Raw genomic sequence first — 22,966 nt, forward strand, 5'->3', positions numbered from 1 at the left:
TAGATAAATCAATTCGAATTTGGGTAGGATATATATTTCATTCGATTTATTTAGGCTTTGTTTGGTAATTAAATTTTATTTATATTAACTATAATAATGGTTGAAACAAATATTACGAGTTCAATTTAATTTCCAAAATATAATGAAACTAAAACAAATCTTCCAACAATTTTGGAATCAATTTTCGCCATGTGGCCCCAATGGCCATGTCAATCTCACAATTGATCATATGCATAAAGATTTCCACAGGTACTCACTAAAAAAAAAAGAAAAAAAAAGGAAAAGAATTCCACATGATTAATTTGAGTATAAATTTTAAGCTAAGTTAAAGCTTTAGGATAATCAATTTTCATTCATGAAATTTTGGAAATAAGAGTTGAGCTTATGAATAAATAAATTTTGACAACTTTTATAATTCATTTTGGTATAATAGAAGTGGAGAAGTTGTCATAAATCTCGTGATGGTTAACAAATATCGTATTAAATTATGTTTGTATAAGATTGACTTGAGTGTAAACTGACTTGTATGGAGATATGTTTTTCATGTGTCAATCTCCCTCACATTATGTTGCAAATAAATGTATGTTAGAGATCCAATCATACTGAAAAGAGAAAAGATTACGTTGGACAAAAGAAAAACACAACAGGAAGTAGATGGGATGAAATTGTATTTTAATGCAAATAAGAATTTATACCAATAGTTTATTTGTTTTATTTTACATTTTAGAAAATACTTACGCTTTTTCAAGTTTTAACCAAATTTTGAAAATAAAAACTCGTTTTCCGAGAAACCACCTTTTTAAGTCCTCCTCATGCATGACTATTTAGTTTTTAGTCCTTTTTTTTTTCAAATTAAAGTTTATTTTTCTTTTCAATATCGTACTTTCTTTAAATAATGTTAGTTATAGTAAAAGAAAAACTAATATTTTAATTTGTTTCTTTAAAGTAAAAAGAAGAAATAAAAAAATTATCAATAGACACAGGTGGATCAAAACACAATATTAAAAGAAATTACAAGATTTTCATGAATTTTGAAATTTGCATATATCTAGTCTTTGAAATTTTAATATGTTTAATAAATCTTCAAACTTAATTTAAAATTATTTAGTAGTTCCCTCACATAATAAAATTTTTAAAAACGAATTTGATTTATTAGACATCGATTCTATATCTAATGAATTTTTAAATTTTAAATTTTACATCAAATAAATTTGTAAATTTTCTAAAAATACACCAAATAAGCAAATGACCCTATTAGGTGCTATACAATTGAAAAATTAACTATTTATTATCTGTGATATTGAAAGTTTAAAATTTTAGACACTTTTAAAAATACCAAGAAGTCAATCATTGCACAAAATGGAAAGTTTATGCCTTATTTAATAACCCTTTATTTTCCATATTTTAGTTTTGGATTTTTGAAAATTAAGCTTATAACATACATTTCACTTCTAAATTTATTATTTTGCCATCTACTTTTGACCTATATTTTAAAAAACCAAGTCAGTTTGAAAACTTAAAAAAAAAAAAAAAAAAAAATAGTTTTTGACATTTGGAATTTGATTAAGAACTCATTTTTTTTTTTTTTTAAATATGGAAATCATTGTAAGGAACTAAAGGGAATTAGGTTCAATTTTAAAACACAAAAAATATAATATCATATGGTTATCAAATGAGATATTAATTAAAAATATTGTAAATAGATTTTAAAATTTTGGGATCAAATTAGACACATTTAAAAGTCATGGATTAAATTAATAGTTTAACCAATATTATATTAACGGATAGACCCATTTTCCAGAAAAAAAATAAAAATAAAAACATTACCTTAATACACAAAGTAATACTATATAATTTTCAGTGAAACAGTCTTAGTCTTTCTTTCTAAAAAAGATATGACTTTTGAGTAGTGGTCAGTCAATTAAACAACACAAAAAAAGTTCTCTTTGTTCCTTGTTAAATGCGTTGAAAATTTAAAATATGTGATGTCAGTATATCACGTAGATCTAACAAAAGTACGATAGCACTTACTTTTCAACGTTGCTTCTGTTACTCTATTCTCGGTCGTCGTTAATAATTCTAGAAATGTAAATTAAAATGCAATACTTCAAAAATCAGCTATAAGTCAAATTCAAAAACTAAATAAAACCAACAGAATATATAAGCCATAAGCTTAAACACTTTAGGTTGATTGTAATTTGGCTTGTTTTAGAGTAGTTTATGTATTGTAAAATGTTTTAATCTCATTTACTTTTACAAATTTTATAACCCATAAATAAAGAGAGTGGTGAAATATTGATATAATATTTACTACAATTTATTAGTTGGAGCTTTTTTAGGTCAAGTGATTTAACAAATTTTATGGTTATAACGGTGAAAGTAATGATACGACAACACTTGAATAAATTACAATATGTAGGAACTATTTGGTCCTAGTTCGGTGACAATTCAATGTCAATCTTACTCAAAGATTATGTTTGTACCAAATGGGGTTGAGTTAGGAAGATAACATCATGGTGAAAAATTTCAACTTTCGACGATGATGAGAAAATTTCATTACAAAAATCTAGGATGAAGTAAGAAAAAAATCGTATATATTGAAAAAGAGAAATAGTTTGATATATTATTGACTGTATTTATCTCTTTGCAATAAATTTTAATTAAAAAATAGTTAAAATAAAAGAAAAAACTCACATGGCAACTCGTAGACTATAGTTACACCGATTGGACGAACTATAAGAAAAGATGATGTACCTAATATTTTTCTAAAAAAAGATGGTGGGATTTTGCCCCATTTGGGAGTTCGCAAATGCCAAGAAACGCTGTCTTGCTTAGCTCAAAACTGTCTTTGACAGAACACTCCCTTTTTAGTATTGTGCTTAATGCTGCTGCCCATTTTGATTTCTACTAGTGCCTTCACTTTGCCATTGACATGAGAAATTTCAGCATTCTATTACTTTATTCTATTTCTCTTTATGATTTTCTAATTATATATTGTGATTTATTGTTTCCTATATGGTAATGTGTTTCATTGAAAAACAATACGATGACCTGTTTTTTGACACAAAATAAAATTAATATCAATTTGACTCAAATTTAAAAGTTTAATAAAGTTTATTAGACATTATTTAAAAAAATAATGAATCTACTATGACAAAAAATTAAAATTTTATAGATCTATTAGATCATTTTAAAAGTTTATTGACCAACTTGAGACAAATTTAGAACTAATTTTATAATTTAACTTCATATTTTATCGCAACAAATTATTATTTTGCGAATTTTTACGATTGTTTTATTTTTATTTAATACTTTAACATGTCATTATATTATATATTATTTTATTTCACATGTTACACATAATTTTTAATTTTTAATTTTCTTTTTTATGTTACGAACCATGGAGGAAGGCATTACGATCTCTTTCTCTCTTTCCCATATTGTACAGCGAATTGACCGTTTGTTTGCTAAATTAATTAGCTTTCTTCTCCTTCTTTTATTTCTTTTATTATTTTTTTCTTTTTCAGAAATTAGCTTTACCCGACAATTTAATTTTTTCACATACTTAAGAAAAAAGAAAAGAAAAAAATGAGTTAGGTAATGAGATATTCCCACGTATGTCTGTGTCTGGCTGGCGCGAACCGCCGATACTTGTCCGACCCCATTCGCGCCAAATTGGAGCCCCAAATCACCGCTTGATGGACGAAACCTAAAACCCATCCGCATCAGACGGTACCTGGCCCATGCTCTCCGATTCACTCAATTCCCTAGATCACTTCGATTTTCAATTTCACCCGTCCGATCATTCTCATATCGATCGCGCCGTCGGATAGAGATAGATCGGTGGGGTTTGTGTCAATCATCACATATCGCAGTTGGGGAATTCAATTTTCAAATGCACCGACACAGAGCGCGTCAAAGACGAAGCGCTCTCAATCTTCGTCGACTTTGCTCCCCCTTACGAGTTCAGTATTCCGGAGGTACGATCTCTCTACTCTTATAATCTTCACCACTTTCTCCTTGTCCGTACAAATTACCATTGTTTTGTTTACAATCAGCTCTCAGAGAGCGTCTTTGTAGCTTATTGAATCTTGATTTCTTTTTAGGGCTGGAGTTCTGGTGTTAAGATTAATCGTCGTTTTGAAAATTAATTCCATAATATTTGGCTTTCTAGAATCAGTTCGTAAGACTAATAAACGATTTCCATAATTTTCCCCAAACTTGGTGAAAGAAGTAGATTGCATAACGACGAATTAGGGTACTAGTTATATTTCAAACAGAGCGGTCGGCATTCGCCATCTGTTTTTTCTCCAGCTGCAATCCAGGACGGATTATCAAACAAAATATCACATCCGTGTGGCGTAATCAGTTGCAATCTCATTTGGAAGCACAAGAACGACTTTGGCATTTCTGGCCACACAATGAGTGAGGCTTCAAATTGTTTTTATTCGGTTGTCGGTTGTAGTGTAGCTCAATCGGAAGAGCATTCATAATGTTGCGGCCCTTTCATCAATTCCCCACCCTTGAAATAAGATTCTTGATGGCTGCCGTTGCATGGGGGATAGTTTTTCCTCTAGTAATTTCCTTTTCTTTATGATATCTTTTAGTAGGTTGACATGCTAATTAATCAAGTTCATTGTCGGTATGAAGAGCTTAAATTGTGAATTATCAAAGTGTCTAATAGAACGACTTTTTTTTTTGGTTCCATAATGCCAACTACACTACTCTGAAAATATGTAATTAAAAATATAGTCCTGGTGGAGATTTATTAGGAACTACCTAGAAAGTACCGTTAGATACAATCTAATTTAGAAAAGAGTAATTGACTAGGTAGGAGCTGGGCGAATCAAATGACGTTGATTGAGTGGTACATTATTGAAAAAAAAATGTGATAAAAGTCTCACAATAATTAGATGAAGAAAAATTATGAATAAAGTCAACATAACTAAATTAGCATAGTGTTTGTATTATCAAACTTGAAGTTTGAGATTCAATTCCCCCACCTTACATATTGTAAAAAAAAAATGAGGGATATTTGACTTTGTGTAAAAAAAGGACAAAAATGATCCTTTTGGGGTTTCACTTTGTATATTTGACCTTTTTAAAAACAAGTTTTTTTTATCTTGATGATGAAAATGATGCAAATATGAGAAATTTTTTATGTACAATTACTCTTATGTCCCTTTATTAAATTATCACTCTTAAATTTCAACAATCAACTTACTAAATTAATTTTAAATTCAACAACCAACCTACAAAAAAAAAAAAAAAAATTGTTGTACAACTAAAATTAGTTCACAAAAAATTCTCCACCAAAATCAATTCACCAAATTGTTTTACAACCAACAAAAAAGAATTCTATTCACAAAAAATTATCTTCATGTAATTGTGATTCACAAAAAGTTCTCTTCACCAAATCATCTCTAGAACGAAAAGTTTTTTGTCAAGTCCAAAACTTGTATTTCACGAAATTGTGATTTTGTACTCCGTGAGAAGGTATATATTTCATTTTATATTCAATAGTCCAATAATTTCTTTCATGTTAGAATTCATTTGCTTATATTGATATTTGCTTGCTTGTTTCTTTTTTTCTAATGTCATATAGAAGCATATTTGAATTTTTTTTTTTAAAAAAAAAGATAAAAAAGACAAAAAAAAAACCTTTTTTTTAAGATACCAGGTCAGGATTCACCGAGTCCTCATCGGGTACGAAGAAAATAGGTTGAAATTACCTGGATGGGCTTCATAGGATAGGAACCAGAAGCGAACGAGGGTATTTGAAAAAAAAAAAGGACAGAAAAACTATTTTTTTAAGATACCCGGCCAAGCTTCACCGAATCTTTACTGAGTATATTTGAAATGAGTTTGAAAATACCTGGGCGGGCTTCATGGGATAGAACTGGGTATGGGGTTGTGGGGCGACCCGGTCAGAGCCCGGACAAGTATTATGTGTATTTTGCATGAAAAAAAGTTTACATGACCCGGCTGGGAATTGGTGCCTACATGCATGGACCCGAGCGAGAATTACATGTATCTTGAATGTTCATGAACTCGGTCTGACCGGGAATCGGAAGGCTACATGCATGGACCCGATCGAGAATTACGTGTATTTTGCATGAAAAAAGTTTGCATGAGCCGACTGGGAATTGGTGCCTACATGCATGGGCTCGCCTGGGAATTACGTGTATCTTGAATGTTCATGAATCCGGTTTGGCAGGGAATTGGTGCCTACATGCATGGACCCGATCAAGAATTACATATATTTTGCATGAAAAAAGTTTACATGACCCGCCCGGGAATTGACGCCTACGCCCTTTCCCAGTCCTACCCCTATGCCCTTTCCCAGTCCTGCTCTCGGTCCCGCCCTTATGCTCAGTTCCCGATCCAAGCCCCGATTAGGCTCGCATGAAGCCCAGTCAGGTAGGAATCGTTTTCCATAAAATAAAGGTTCGATTTTTTTGGAAAAAAATTAACTTTTTGGGTCAAAATCGTTCAAATAATATCGAAAATGATGTTCTAATGCAAAAAGGTTTCTCAAATAGATGAAATATCACACAAATCACATATCTCAAAACCTAAAAAATACGCTTACATGCTAAATATGGCAGATCTCAAACATTGATTTAAAACAATCATTTTTCAACATCTCGAATAAACTAACAATGAGGAAAAAAGGGGGGGGGGGGTGGTAAATCCAACTCTGATTGAATATCCAAAATTATCTACAAATGGAAAGGAAAAGTAAGAAATGGTAGAAATTGAACGGAAATGGAAAGAGCCAAACGACTGGAATGGAGATAGTGAAGAGAATGGATTGTGATTTTGAAATCTCAAGGGCAGTATAGTAATTTTACCTTGTTTGAAAATGTAGTCATGAGAATTCATGTTTAAGGTGGACAATATCATATCACTTTAGTGATATATAATTTACGGACAATTATAAATGACAACTAGATCCAAAATATTAGCCGATATAACACAATAAAAAGAATTCGTAGATAATTTAGATCTAGGTCTTTGAGTTTATTAGTAATAAGTTATATCACTGTTAGGAGTTTATTTGCGATAGAATCTATCATTGTATTGACGATAAAGTTTATCGCTGATGGATTTTAATATATTTACAATTCTTTAAAAATGTCGTTATACATTTAATTATTAACCATAAAAGTGTTACCTATTGCAATTATCTTATAATTTAATGGATTTATTAGTAAAAAAATCTGAATTGTGACTATCAACATGAACCTAATTCAATTGATACGAACTTGTATTACCAATCGTGAGATTTGAGGTGTGATCCCCAATCTCACATATGGTAAAAAAAAAAAAATCGAGTAAGATAAATTTAGAAGTTTCAATTTTGTAAACACTAGATGGGTGAATTAGTAGGGAAAATGTGAAGAAACTATGAAACATAAAATTAAGTTGGAAGAATTATTAAACACAAACTGTTCAAATAAAGGTGGATGTGTACAAGGGATTTTCTTTCGAGTATAATTTAACATTATGTTTATGTATCGACTATCAACTCAATTTAATTTGTTTCTTTTCACAGCTGGTTCGGGTTTCTATATGTAGTATATATTAAATATGGTCGCCGAGGAGTAAAATAAATTATGAGGACTGAAAGCGATTCAATATCTGATTCACTCATATGGCCCAGTAAGTTTGCTTCCCTTCTTCCTCAGTAAGAAAAAAAAAACAATAACAATAATAACAATGGGAAAAAAATATAGCTACTACATGGTCAAAATTATGTTAAAATTTTGACATTTTTTCTACAGTGGGGTGTGATAATTAATCTGATTTACATTTATATAGCATTAGATTTTTTTAAAAAATAAGCAGGGGCCAGACATAAACCAACTTTATTTAAGGAATATTGGAAATAGTTTAAAGCATCAAATGATCTTTGCTTTTTTCATTTAGATTTTTGAAGTCAACCCTTTTCCCCTCTACCCATCTGTTAATCCTAGGAGAATTAAGCTGATTCTCTCTGATCTCTCTTTTTATTTTATTTTTATCTTTTCAACAAATGTAAAAATTTGAGATTTAAATAGTTGGCCTTTGGACATGTGAGAGTACTTATCATTATGATGGAACTTTTGAATTGTTTGGAAAAACTGAGACCAAATGAATTATAAAAAAATTGCCCATTATGTAGTTGGGTTCAATTTTGTCCCTAGTGTTGTGAAAATTGAAAATTTAACTCCAATCTTTTACTTTCAATTAGACATTTTAATGCAGATTGTTAATGAAGAGGTTTTATGGGATTTTTTTAAAGAAAAGATTATATTGATGGTAAAATTGAAACCTTAAGAACAAGAGCACAATCTAACCAACAGCATATATATCCTGCCCTCAACAAAGACTAAAAAGAAAGAAACGAAGAGAATATAACTTTTTAAGGCCCATTGTAATTATAGGACTCGTTATCTTCTAGAGAATACCATTACCCTATTACTGGTCCAAGGAAGTTTTGTCCTCCTTTTGTCTTTTTTCTGTAATAATAATAATATCATCTCCCAAAAGTTCATGATATCAGAGCTCAGAAGCTGTGCCCTCTGAGTAAAACTTAATCATGTACCGTAGAAGATCTATGAAGTAATGCTTTTAATGTGGCCCATGTGGAGCACAAGCGGCCTCGGACTCTCAGGAGGAGTACCCCATTTGTGCCTTATGTAGAAGACCGTCGATGATTGTCACCAAAGACCCTAATTCAAGCGCCTAAAACCGACTTTAAAAAAAAAAAGAAAGGAAAAGAAGAAAGAAAAAAACACCTAAAACTGTATAGGCTTGCGGTGTCTAAATTAGGTGCTACTACATCATTTAATCTTAGAGGAAAGAAAAAAGGTTCTCTGGAAGCGAACGACTTGGACAAGATACCCTTACATTTGACCGTGTCTGATTAGAGGAACCAAGTTAGTGGTACCGTTACTCCACACTTTTTCTTTGCTCATATATTTTGAGAATCATTCTATTAATGAGAACAACTGTATATTATTTCTATGGGGTATGAAGTCTCACGTTGAGAAACCAAAGTAACATGGTCATGTGGGATTATTCGACTATATCCAAAGTAAACAATATCATACTATTAGATGGTTCATTATGTTAGGAATAACAACCTTTCAACTATCTTCACAATGGTATGATCACATAAACCCTCGTGACTTTACCTTTAGTTTCATCCCAAAAAGCCTCAAACTATTAAAGATAGTTGTCATTTTTTATAAACTCACAATCATCTCCTTATTTAACAAATATGTAATTTTGGTTGCATTCCCAACATATTGGCCCTAACAGAGTTAGGGTGTTGTAGTCATGCAGAACCTTTACCATAAGTACTAAACTGTATTGCTTTCACACTTCTTTGAAGTTTTAAGAGTCACTTTTATCAGATTTAACTTGGTGAAATAGGCATATTGTGAAAACTGATATATATGTGTGTGTATATATATATTTTGGTGTTAGACTTAGGTACTGGAGTTGATTGGTTCCGGAATTTTAATTTGCTAGGGAATTGCTTTCTTCCCAAAAATGTTGACAATGAAGCTGCTAGACATGATATGACGCAGCTCGTACAACCCTAGAACGTAATATGCATTTGTACCAAATTAAAGATTGTCAGCATGCAGTTCCGTGAATCACAAGATTCGAGGTGTACGGTACCGATTTTTCCTTTTAGTAATAAGTGATTTCTGCTTAACTTTTGCACAGTTTACTATAGATATTTGACAGTCTGCTTTTACTCGTGGACAATATCCAGATACCAGGGCTTATAAAGATCATGGTGGCATGCATGTTACATTTAAAAGGCAGCTAATGCAGCCAATTTACTTGGGGAGGTTGGGTCCTGTGTCCCAGCCTTATAAAACCAAATAAAATCCCCTCCACCCTTTTTCAAAAGGCATTACTTACTTTATGCTCCAAAGTGTGCTTTATGCGTCTATTTACTAAAAGACAGAACAATTAAGTACTTTATGGTTTATGCGCCCTCTTCAATCTCTACACGTCTTTTCAAGTGTTTGAATTTGTCTATTGAACTACTTCTCTTCTTTTACTATGTTCAGAAAATTCGGCCTACAGCTCAATTTGTGGATCTTGATCACTTTCACCTAAAACTTATTCAATTGTTACAGGTTTTGATCTGAGGTAGTCAAATCACACAGTTCCTGTCCAGAGCCATCTGTTATCTCTCCCCTGCATATGCAACCCAAAGGTTTGTGTTGGGCAACAAGGCAATACCTAAATATTTTACACCTTGAAATAAAAAAAAAATTATACCTATAATATAATAATTAATCTGTTTTACATATGTATTAACTGTAAATAAGGATTAATAATTTTTTTTTAAAAAAATTATATGTCGGCCACTTTAAACAAGTTTCCTTGATTATATGTGAATCATTAGATTCCTTCGTTAGTTGGTGATGAAGCGTGGAGGAGGGATAAAAGAGAATTTTAAGTCAAAAATAAGTCAAGAGTCATTTCTCATGAATATTTGAGACAAGTCTACGACTTGTAAACTGCAAAGAATTATGAAATTGAATTGTGAATTCACATTTTTTTAATTAATAAGACTTAAAATCGATACTTTCTAGGCTCAAATAATAATAATAATAATAAGTAATGCAATTGAGGCATGATTAAAAAAGGTCGATATGGGCCGTCTTGGCTTAGAAAAGAAAAAGGAAACGGAAACTAGGAAAAGCGGCAATTCTGCGTCAGCCTTCGGAAAAACGATGTGGGCCGTCTTGGCTTGCCTCCACTTCAATTCCCAACTATATTATTAATGGCAATTCTTAGATCTCACGTGCTACTCCGACCTTCCCTCACATGCCTTTGCCACACAGCAACTGTGCCATGGAACCGGAGAAATTCCTATGCCTTTAAATCCTCGTACCGGGTTGCAGCCAGGGGAAGCTACCAAAAGGAAGCTAATCAAATGGAAGAAGCTATCGTTGACGCCGACAAGTTTCGGGCCGAATTCCTCAGCGTTCTGCGTAGCAGACGATCTGGAGAAGGTCCGAAATTGAATTCGAACGCCATTTCTCTATTCTCCGTTTTAGTTACTTCGAAAATTTTGATGTCTGTTCTTGGTAGCTCAGAAGTTTGTGAATTTGTTTCTGAAATTCTTGCTTGATTTCAATGGTCGCCGTCTATTTGCTGACATATTTCTTGCTTTTGACATCTTTTCAAAAGTTATGCCTTTTCGTGAAAATTAGCAAGTTTTCATTCCAGTACCATTTTTCTGTTTGTCTAGTTCATCTTTTCAGTCAGTGGGTGTATTGTCTTTTCTTGTCGTGATACTTGGTAGCCAGTACAACTGAAATTATGAATATATGATGTCTAATTGAATTTCTCAGTTCCGCTGAATGTGAAGCATGCGAAGCCTGTTCTTAACCCTCTGATTCAGGAGGCCAACCCGCCAACCTTCAGTGAGGTCGACGTAGTATTATTTCTTCGTTCTTTTATCTTTGTTTAAGTAGTAGTCTACCCATTTTGATTTGTTTTACCTGTTTAAAGGCGATGGCTTCTTGTCCAAAGGCAACTTTTAGCAATTTGAAGGACTTGCTTCACGAGGAAAATCTTCATCTGACGACGGAGGCAAGCTATGCTTTTATACTTTTCACATTAACTTATGTGCAGGACATGATTTAACGGTATATTAGGAGAAGTTGAATCAGACCCATAACTTTTCTACTATGCAAAACATGTATTCAGCAAAAGATCTGCTGGCATATCTTGCAAAAAGAACAATTTCTTGCTTTTTAGTCCACATGTACTTTTTTTGGACAAAACAAATAATGTAGTTTTCCACTAATCATTTATAGGAAGGAGAGCAAGGGCAGTTGCCCGTATTGATTATAAGCATGAAGGATAGCAGACAGCAAAAAAGACCGGCAATTGTTTTTCTGCACAGTACAAACAAGTGCAAAGAGTGGTTGAGACCATTGCTTGAGGTATTGGGTTTCTTTGCTCCTGGCTTTTGTTGTTGTCACCAAGTTGAGAACTAGATCTTACAATATATTCTTGCTTCTTTCAGGCTTATGCATCGAGGGGATATGTAGCTATTGCCATTGATTCTCGTTACCATGGTGAAAGGGCCAAGAACAAAACCACCTACCGTGATGTATGCTGATTATTGTTTAAGTTTCTCCCATTTAGCCAATTGAGCTGTCTTTTTTCTCTGACCTAAAAATTAAAAATGTGCACGCCACTTGACTGGCTTATCAGTTATCACCAATTAGTGGAACTGTGAACCCAAGGTCTTAAATTTACCGGAATCTCAAGTCAATCTGGTTGCCAAGGAAGTGATACACCAATAATTATGTTTATTTAAAAGATGTTTATTCTCTTGAGAAAAATATACCTGTGCTTTTGAGATTGTCAATCAACCCATAATATTTTGCCATTTGCAGGAAAAAAAAAATGTACATGGCATTTTAGCTCTTCTCTAGTCCTACAGCAAAGTTCCCTTTTCTTTTGCAGAGTTAAATCCTAACCTGATGTCATAATTTGGTGCAGGCTCTTATTTCTTCATGGAAAAGAGGTGATACCATGCCATTCATATTTGACACGGTAGCTCCTCATTTCATTTGGCAGCTGAATTGTTTGGATCATGAATGAATATAACTTCAGTTAGACTAACTGAGTGACTTTGGTTTACAAATAACTAATAGATTATATCACTTGCAGGTATGGGACTTGATAAAATTGGCAGATTATCTGACGAAAAGGGAGGACATTGACCCATGTAGAATAGGAATTACTGGAGAATCACTTGGAGGTCAGTTAAAAGTAAAATAATAAGGACCAAATTGGAACATGCTTTTTCTTTGTTATATAAGACTTACCTGATCTTAACATTTTCATTGCAGGAATGCATGCATGGTTTGCTGCTGCTGCTGATACTCGCTATTCTGTGGTTGTCCCCATAATTGGTGTGCAGGTAGTTAATCCAAATGATGTCACGCTGGATCTTGTGTTAGTACATTCCATTTTGGAAAGGAGAAAGGGGGGCCAATTGATATATTGTGATATGATTGCAGTGTTTTCGATGGGCCGTGGATAATGATAAGTGGCAGGCACGAGTTGAGAGTATAAAGCCTGTTTTTGAGGGTAAGGTGGATGTGGCGATTAGGTGACAAGTAGTTGTTACACATGAAACAGAAGCTAGAAAGAAGAAAACATTAAATAATTTAAAGACAAGTAATTAATTATTGTTGAATGATACTAGCAAGATCATTATATAGCTGTAACCTCTTGTGTGAGCATTTTTTAAGTTGAGATAATTTGAAAACATGAACAACTTCATAAATACACATGACCAGTCTTTGTATCTTGTCTGCAGAAGCACGAATTGAATTAGGCATGAATGAAATCAATAAAGAAGTGGTGAAGAAGGTTTGTTTTCCAAGTTCTTGGTTTAGTAACTTTTGATCTAGAATTCGGTGTTCTGAATGCAATTTATGAATTATGATCAATTCAAACCGACTTCTATATTGTGCTTATTACCAACTATTTGTTTCTTTTCTTCCTTTCTTTTTCTGAAGGCTTGAACTTATACTTACTTTATCTGCCAATAACCAGCTTTTTAACGCACATTGGAAGTTGAATTACCGTAATTATTTCCTACTGTTTTATTCAGGTCTGGAATAGGATTGCTCCTGGTTTAGATTCCCAATTTGACTCAATTTATTCAGTTCCAGCTATTGCACCACGTCCTTTGTTGTTATTAAATGGTAATGTTCATATACTGCCTATACTTACATGATTTTAATCACAAACCAAACTCAAATTTAGAGGAATTGAAAGATTCGGATATGCAGTTCAAACATAACACTTATGCTGTATTTGTAAGGATCCAGTAATGGCATCATGTCAGTAAACAGGAGGCTATCTCCTTATAGATGCTGAAATTCACTTATAAAATAGGTGGCTATCTTTAATTTTCTAGAGATTGATACGCCAAAACCTTGAAGTTTAACATTGAATTGCATCCTAGTAGTCTGTTCAAATATAGTTAATGTGCAGTTTGGTGTTCGAATATAGTTAATATGCAGTTTGGATTTGAAAAACAATAGGTGCAGAGGATCCTCGATGTCCAATTGCCGGTTTGGATGCTCCCGTATCAAGAACCCAGACAGCTTATCAGAAGTTTGGTTGTCCAGAAAATTTCAAGGTACATATAACTTTCTACCTTCTTTTATTTGTTTAATTAATTTTAGAATCCTTTAAGAGAATGGTTATTATGCATTTAAAATTGTCGCTTACAAGTAACTTATAAGGAAGAACAATTTAATTTATCAAGGAAAATTGGTTATTGGTGATATCAATTAAAAAAATAAGTATACAGACAACTTTTAAAAGATAGTTGCGGGATCATTTGTTAGCAAATTATCTTTAAGAAAAATAAGTGTTTCTCCCCCAAGGGACTTCCTAACAGAGTGGACTTTTATTTTATCTGACTTATAATATTTAATGTTGTGTAGTTCATCCCACAACCTGAGATTGGCCACCAAATGACATCAGAGATGGTAAAAGAAGCAAGTGATTGGTTTGATAGGTTCTTATGCCAGAATATCAAAGAGTAATGTCTTTTCTCGCCCCGCAGAACTCAAAGAGACAGTTGTACGATCTATTGAACAAATTCTGTTCAAGTAAGAATAGTTGACTTTTCTCACCCCTCATCCCATTGGATCTATGATGCATTTGTAAAGATAATGTTCTTCCTGTACGAGTAACTATTCTATTTCTTAACTTGAAAAATCTGTTATTTTACTTGGTACCAAACAAGTTCCTGACATGTCATGCTCTAGTTGGGTCGAAACTCAGTGGGAGTTTGAATTGCAATGGTAAATGTTCTAAAGGGGTTTGATCAATTTTTTTGAATTGGAGGTATTCGTCCGACATTCCTACTACCTACTATACAAGTAGATATGAATTTCACGAGGGGAAAAAAAAAAGGAAAGAAAAGAAGGAAAACATAGCATTTATTCCAAAATTTAAATTAACGTAACATACTGAATTCCAATGACAAAATTCTTACACGGCCTAAACATAACGCAAAGAAAGCCCAAAGGTTCATCAATATATACAGGCGTCCCCTGGCACCAAACAATGAGGAAAAGAATTGTATCGAGAGAAACCAAGGAAAAAGAATGCCAAAGAGATTTAGTGGAAGTGAAATAAATATTCAGTCGCTACCAGCAGCTGCAGGAGTAGGTTTCATGGACTTGAACTTTGCCAAGTCAACGAGATCACCAAACAGATTGTCCTCTGGCTTAGAAGGCCTGTTGGGAGTCATACTAGACAAGGCAGAAATCTGGTAGGATGAATTTGTTATGCCATTATCATTACTAATATACATACGCTGTTCCAGATACTGTGCCCCCTGTGGCTGGATGTGGCCATAGCCAGAGAATTGGTTGCCAAACATTTGCAAAGGATACTGCTGCGAAAGCATTGCTCCGTAAGGCCCTCCGTCGAATGTCCGAGTGGCCGAATCCAGCTGATTGCTAATAGTAAACTGGCTATTAAGTGCTGAAATCTGGCTGCCTACAATTGGCTGGATATACACACCTACAACTTGGTTATTTGCGATTGGTTGAAGTCCTTGCGGATACAGACCATTCTGCACATGCGTGAAAACAACCTGAGTCACCTTCATCGGATGGGGATACTCATCACCTGCTACCGAACCATTATCATCCACAGGCTGAGCTTCCCAAGGTGGTGGTGGAAATGACTCGTTGTTTTGAGAACCTTGAAAGTTATGGTGCTGGTGGAAGTTTGAGACAGAAGCATGGCTTTGGTCTCCAGGATTGCCGGACAGGGTATCAGCAACATTAGTTGCTTGGTTGCTATCATAATGCAGGTCGAATGGGACGAGGGCGTTCTGTTCAGATAAAGGAGTAGTTGGCTGCTGCTCGGTCAAAGGAACAAGAGCCAGTGAAGTGTTCGCCACAGGAGGAATGTAGTCGTCACCACTCAGTAGGTCCAATTTGGGATCAAACTTAGCTGGAGAAGCTGTACCACCAATGGTGGGAGATGCATTCATTGACTGATTTACTGTTTGTGTGCTTGAGCCGGTAGCATTGGAAGCCAACCTGCAATAAATTCATTGGTTGCAAGTCATATATAAAATAGTACGGAAGTATATGCTCAACAGTTTTAATGTCTAAACTTAAAATGAATTTGATTCTAAACTAATAATACTAATCTGAAAATATGTGTCCAGAGAACTTTCAAAAGAAAAAGATGAAAACTTTCAAATGAGTGGAGTTATGAATTCCATGGAGTCATGGATTTCTAGGGTGTACAATGTAAAGAGTTAACAAGATATAAAATCGATAATTTTTTTTTAGTATTGGGATCCACAAACTTCTTGAGTCAAACAAGGAGTGAAGTTCAGAAGTGCATTCTCTTCAACTCTCTCTCTCCCAACTTCTTGGACCAAATACCTCCTTAATAGTATTATTAATTGATAGTGGTTATTTATTTTAAATAGCTTCAAATATAGAAGCATCTTAAAGCTTTCGACTTACTTTCCTATATTTTAAAATAACATGATAGTCTCTAGCTAACAATCTTAAATAACTCAGAACTTTCATGCAATCTTCAAAAACAATAATAGAATCAAACAGCATGTATACTGAACCAACGCTAAGAAATCAAAGAATATAATTACTTCCTCTCAGGTTGTTGGTTTCCAGTGTCATTAAGAGGAATATGATCATCATGACGTGCTCCAACCAATTCGGGCTTGGGTTCCCCTTTCTGAACAGACATTCTTGAAGCCATGGCTTCATGCTTGGAAAGTACACGTTGTAAATCATCATTAAGTGACAATCCTTGGCAGAGCAATGATTCATCCCTAAATATAGAAATGAAATTAGTATATACCGTCATATGACCTATATATTGAAAGGGAACCATATTTCATGACACAGAGGAGCTCTGTATATGGGTATCCCCTCTAACGAACACGAAAATAACACAACCATAATTTTCAAGGGACAATCTATATCACCAGAAACAAAGAAAAAGTAACAATACTGAAGTCCTTTTTTTCACCTACGGTTTCAGTGATATTAACTTCCAGCAACTTTTGCCATCAAAGCCAAAAGCATAATATACAAGGAATTCTCATAACAAGCACACATCCAATACGGTACCTAACTACACCAACCTTTCGGTTCCAATATATGCCCACAATAAAATGACAATACAATAATATAGCTGAAAAAACCATGATATAAAACCCAACAAAAAGGGTCTTACGAAGTTGAATTCACGAGTTGAACTACTCTCTGCTTGTAACCATGGCATTGCTCTACCAAGTCAACAACAACATCCTGCTTAATATCCTACACGAAATGAAGTCACAAATCAAATTGGTTATAAGTATTCATCAAAAAAATAAAATTGATAAAGGAAGGAATTACGGATGTCCCCGAAGGGGCATAACAATTAAGGAATTATAATGCATAAAAAGCTGAATATATACATATGGGAATCGTTTATTATCAAGGGTAACATTAGAAACTTTATTATTCACAAATTACATTATGATTTTTTTTTTTTAATAACCGGCAGTTGGAGCTTCGCTCCCTATAACCGGGAAATTACATTATCGTATTATTACTCAAAACCACCATTAGCACACGGTTTCATTACAACATTAATCTAACGTTTTGTCAAATCAATAACTTACCTCCTTGTTTCCTGGATCTAATGCATTTAGCATTTCTGCAAGGACAACCACTACTCCCCGTGCAAGTTGGATCTCACTCAAGCTGAAAACGAATTCATGTCACAGAAGATCCCAAAACAGTATTCTAGGCATAGGGAGAAAATGTCAAAAGAACGAAGTAAACTATCATGTTAAACAAAAGTTTAATGGTGTAACTACAAGTTTCTCCAGAACAAGATTGAACACATTAGTACAATGACCCACTCAAATCAACACATTAGAACAATGACCCACTCAAATTTCTAACACATGAAAACTAGTAGATCATCAAGCCTCCGTTTCAGAATCCTAGAAAACAGTTCCACCGGAGCAAGAAAACTGTAAGTGTAGAAGCGAACTATCCACTTTTCATTCCACTGTCGTTTTTCAATACATCTTAAAACTTTGAACTTATGTAAGGAAAGTGAAAAGGGGCAAAGTGGGGAAATTGTAAGTTGTAATGAAGAGAGTTAGTTTTAAGCTGAGAATTCAAGGGGAAGCTTGTGTAACTAACTATGAGAAAGTAGCTAAACAAACGAGAGGGAAGGGAATGAGAGCATTCAATAGTTTCTAGTGAAGTCCGTTCAGACATACAGTCAATCTAAAAAAGTGTACCTCAAGGCTGATAATTTAACATCCCTTGAGGATCCTGGAGCATCTTGCTGATAATCAGGATTGTCCGCATTCTGATTATACAATTCCACCTGTTGTCTTTCTGGAGATGTGAGTACAGGCGCTGGCCTTTCAGATTTATGGGGGAAAACTGCCCCAGCACGCTGTAAGGGACCAAATTTTCAGAAAATGTCAATTTTTATTAAGATTATCTCCTTATCAATCAGATTCTATGGTTTAACAATGAAATTAACAAGAATCCAAGGACTATCACATAACAATACGCAACACAATATCATGGATAACATTGATTAATCGTACCAATAGTTCTTGATAAGCAGCATAATATTGTGGATATCGTCCTGTTGGTCCTCCTAAAGCCTCTTGCCAGGCATTTATCAGGAATAATATCTTCTCTTTGACACGAAGGTCAGGCTACACCATGCATCATATACACCATGAAACCAAGCTAAACGCTTTTCTTTCACCCCTAAGGGGATTTTCAGGACAAGGAGTAAAATAGTGAGGAACAAGGAGTTGTGAAATCTAGGGAGCTGTGAACTCCTTGGGCTCACCGTATAAGTAGTTGATAAGATATAAAATTGATGTTTTTTAGTAGTGGGATCCACCCAGTCCCTGGACCAAACAAGGAGTAGAGTTCACAAACTCTTACTTCCCTAGTCCTACTTCCCAACTCCTTGGGTCAAACACACCCTAAAGAACAAAAAATAAGGTAAAACTACACCTCTCTTACCTTCTTCTTTACAATTTTGACCATATCATGGGGAATTTCCTTCTCGGCGACAAGTGCATGACTAATGTTTCCACAATTCTTGAATATGGTCTCCAAGAGCTGCATATAAGCAGATACAAAAGGTGAAATGTATTCAAGACTTGCTGTCCCAAAGACAGATTGTGAGCAAGGTAAGTAGTGCCAACATATCATGTCAATAAATTAATTAAAAATGTTGGTGATTAAAATGATAGGGGTGTTCTCTTACTGTTAAAACAAGAAGCTGAACTTTGGGGTGCTTACTTCCAAGGCGCTTCTTTATTCTTTTAACAACACCTTTTGTTTGCCTGGTCAATCATCAACAAACTGAATAGTTTACACTAAACGATAATGAAAAGAATACTGCTTCAACATAAATTTCCTTGGTCCTTCAACAGATATAGACTTCTCTAAGTACCAAACTTCAATACGCAATGTTCCAAGAGACAAATGATTGTCTGATTATAGAAGCAAAATGAAATGACCGTATCGAGAAAATATTTGCAGAAATTTCAACAACTAAATTGGGTGATCGTTCTGCATAAGGGTGCTTCTGCTTCAGTTTTTCTAAACCGTTATTATTAGTACGTTCACTGAACTGAAGAAAGGCTTTTCATAGAACTCACCAATGTGGGAGCTTCTTCCATCAATTGAAGCTTCCATTTAGGAGCATATTCAAGAAAACTTCAAAATAGCGTATACAGACTGGGTCAGCCGTTGCATAAGAACAATCTTAATCATCGGTAACATATTTATTATGAATTCTAATAAGGACAACAAATCCTCTACCTATCTCTATAGTAATATGATATTGTCCACTTTGAACATAAATCTTCATCGGGTTTTTTTGGTTTCATCCAAAAAGTCCCACACCAATAGAGATAGTTGTCCTCATTTATATATCCATGATCATTCTTTTTCCTAACTAATGTGGAACTTTGTTTGCACGACTAACAATTCTACCTTCAAACAAAGTACCACCTTGAGTTGAGTCTTTCCTCATTCATCCACTCTCAATCATCTACAAGAGCTTATTCTATCAAGACCCATTTGCGAAGTCAGATAGGGCACAACCATGAGTAATTTTTTTTTTGGAATAGACCACCTCTTGCATCTTTAATCTCGTCAGAGTTATTACTTGCTTGCCGTTCCAAGCACTTTTTGTCTGATCAGGGAATTCATCCACAAGACTCACTACTTTTCTTTGAAAACGGTGACAATCGCACCCATACAACTAGGTTTAGAGCATGACTCTAATAGAACCTTCATCTATTTCTACAATCGTATGATATTGTCCACTTTAGGATATGAAGAGCCCGATAAAATAAACAGAGACAAATTCAAAATTAAGAAAGCCAAAATAAAATAAATTTAATAATTTCTACCCAAGTTACCGACACAGCAAACAAACTCCAACAACTGCTTGAAACCAATCAATAAAATCCTTCAAAAATCCATAAGAAATCATCAACATACGAGAAGAATTTACAAAACGACAACAAAAGAAGAAAAACACTGAAAACAGGGGAGAGAGGGAGTGTAATCGAGTAAAGAAATCAAAGCCTACCCAATATCTCTGTTGATCATATCACATATCTCCATGTTCGCAGCCCAGTCTGGACCGATCAACATATCGCTCGTGGCACGTTCAACCATCGGATTCACCATCTTCACGACCACGACAACCCCAAAAACGATCCACCTGTATTGAAGAGAAAAATTTCTACTCCAAAAGGCAATAAATCGTAAACTCGTTCTTCTGCAAGTTCCCAAAAATATTCAAATTGTGGAATAGTATCGTATCAGTATCGTTCTTTCAAAGTCCCAACTCTCACTCTTCGTAACTATCTGTCACTGTTGGATTTGGAGATGGACGGTGCCGCGATTATTCTTCTTCTGCTGATTCATACAACGCCGACTAATCAACTGCTCTTTGGCATTTACTTCTGTAACGGCCCGAGCAGTCCGCCGTACTTTGATCACCCGCCACCCCTTTTTATATTCATACATTTTCTATAACTTTTTTTGGTTTGCACACAAATTTTTGTACGCTGCACCTATATTGAACTCAAAAATATATTTAGAATATTTTGAAAACATCTATTTTTTGTACAATCCACCAAATAATTCAATTTTTTTTAAATACAATTAAAAGTAAAAGTCTCGAATTATAAACCTGGTAGTTATTATTAACTTACTCGTACGCTATGATACTTATTTTGACCACTCAATAGATTAATTATAATTTGTCTACATAGTAAAAAAAATCGTTTTTTTATTTTTTTCTTCTATGTGATTGGATGGGATTGCAACAATTTTACGTGATAAATTGTGGTTGGAAAAATATTGATTGATAGATTGCAAAAAGATGGGTATACCTGAGTATTTTTCTTGATTGCTTTTATTATTATTATTATTAGTCTTTCACACTTCGACACATTTACGACCTTAATTATTCTGATGTTTTTGGAAATTCGAGGTTGCCTGGACCTGTTGATATTAATTTACTACTAATTACCGTTATTGTTTCTACCATTAAGAAAGAGAAATGCCGAAAGAAAGAATGAAAGAAATGTATTTGTTGACTGTTTCCCTTCCTCAACAAACAAATAGTTACCAAATTTTTAATAATATAATTTTCTTAGGATGAATTTGAAGATCCTTAATGAAATTTCCTTTTGAAAATCAACTGTGGTCTTTTTTTATTAAAAAAAAATAGAATCGACTAAATCAGAATATTTTCATGACAAATATTATATGAGATTGAAGGAAAATTTCACAAAATAACCCAAATCTCAAAAACTTTTTTATGAATAACCTTTTCCTAAAAACTTATTTATGACTAACTTTTTTTGTCCATGTGAAATATCAATTTTATCCCCAATTTAAAAAACTCTTCAAACTGCCTTTACAAATACTTTACAAAGGACCATTCACCCCACATTTTGCTTACATCTCTCACTGTGCAATTTTGATCTCAAGTTTCTCTCATCATCTCTTATCATTATCTGAGCGTTTGGCCAACTTTTCATCAGTCATTTCTACACATTTTTCACCATCGACGATCTCTGAAAGAAATGTGACTCTTCTCCTTGAATGCATGCTGATATTCATTTAGGGTTCTCGCCGGTTGTTTAGGGTTTGCGCATACCTTTTGTTAAACGATCTATCAACTTTTGTTAAATGATTGTGAATTCGTTCTTAATCAATCATTTAGATAATCCTAGGTGAGCGTTTAGTATTTTTTAAACGATCGGTTAGAGAAACGTAAACGATTGTTTAGACAAAGATGTGCGATTGTTTAGTTTTCTTTACACGATTGTTTAGTTCTTTGTAATGCGATTGATAGTTATTTATTATGCAATCATTTAGGTATTTATAATGCGATCGTTTAGTTATTTGTTATACGATCGTTTAGTTGTTTGTTATGCGATCGTTTAATTTTCAGTTGCGCAATTGTTTAGTTCTTTGTTATGCGATCATTTAGTTTTTATTATGTGATTATTTAGTTGTTTTAGGCGATTGTTTACTTACTATGGTAATGTATACATTTGTTACAGGTTGCTAAATGGTCTTCGCTGCTGAGAAATATTTCCCTGCTACAATTTCTTACCAAGTCAACAAAACTACGCTGGTTATTAAGAATAAATTGACAAAAGAGCATATGAGAATATATAGGACAACTACCTTTGGTCCATTGTTGGACGTAGATCTTGTATTTAATGGGCAACTTTTCCATTAAGAGAGGAAAAGAGAGAAGAAATAAAATCTCAAGCGGAAGCGTGTAATTGTGTTGCAATTTTGTTTTCGATTTTACATAAATAAAATACGATATAAAA

The 22,966-nt window shown here is 33.8% G+C and overlaps 2 protein-coding genes and 1 long non-coding RNA gene across 4 annotated transcripts; 2 read left to right on the forward strand and 1 right to left on the reverse strand.

Moving 5' to 3' along the window:
- Window positions 1-3,447: 3,447 nt before the first annotated feature.
- Window positions 3,448-4,642, forward strand: LOC150034080 (uncharacterized). The gene is made up of 2 exons (XR_016532522.1): window positions 3,448-3,980; window positions 4,107-4,642. It is a non-coding gene; the product is annotated as an uncharacterized LOC150034080 (long non-coding RNA).
- A 6,211-nt stretch (window positions 4,643-10,853) lies between these two features.
- On the forward strand, window positions 10,854-14,802 carry LOC120085890 (alpha/beta-Hydrolases superfamily protein). Its single transcript, XM_039042157.2, has 13 exons — window positions 10,854-11,030; window positions 11,373-11,449; window positions 11,533-11,613; window positions 11,841-11,969; window positions 12,053-12,139; window positions 12,535-12,588; window positions 12,706-12,796; window positions 12,888-12,958; window positions 13,059-13,128; window positions 13,361-13,413; window positions 13,658-13,751; window positions 14,094-14,191; window positions 14,502-14,802. The coding sequence occupies exons 1-13, from the start codon at window positions 10,952-10,954 to the stop codon at window positions 14,601-14,603; spliced, it is 1,086 nt and encodes a 361-aa protein (XP_038898085.2). The 5' UTR covers window positions 10,854-10,951; the 3' UTR covers window positions 14,604-14,802.
- Window positions 14,803-14,985: 183 nt separating this feature from the next.
- Window positions 14,986-21,176, reverse strand: LOC120085889 (TOM1-like protein 9). 2 transcript variants are annotated; one of them, XM_039042155.2, is made up of 9 exons: window positions 20,695-21,176; window positions 19,357-19,435; window positions 19,110-19,208; window positions 18,677-18,790; window positions 18,359-18,519; window positions 17,726-17,807; window positions 17,293-17,378; window positions 16,700-16,885; window positions 14,986-16,118 (listed from the first exon to the last, which is right to left on the reverse strand). In XM_039042155.2, exons 1-9 carry the CDS (start codon window positions 20,793-20,795, stop codon window positions 15,206-15,208), a joined length of 1,821 nt encoding a protein of 606 aa, XP_038898083.1. In that variant the 5' UTR covers window positions 20,796-21,176; the 3' UTR covers window positions 14,986-15,205. The 2 variants fall into 2 exon arrangements, with proteins under 2 accessions (XP_038898083.1, XP_038898084.1); XM_039042156.2 differs by lacking the exon at window positions 18,677-18,790.
- Between the last annotated feature and the right edge of the window lie 1,790 nt (window positions 21,177-22,966).

The sequence above is a fragment of the Benincasa hispida genome, chromosome 9 (genome assembly GCF_027475165.1).
Source record: "Benincasa hispida cultivar pf3 chromosome 9, pf3_genome.v1.1, whole genome shotgun sequence".
NCBI lineage: Eukaryota > Viridiplantae > Streptophyta > Magnoliopsida > Cucurbitales > Cucurbitaceae > Benincasa > Benincasa hispida.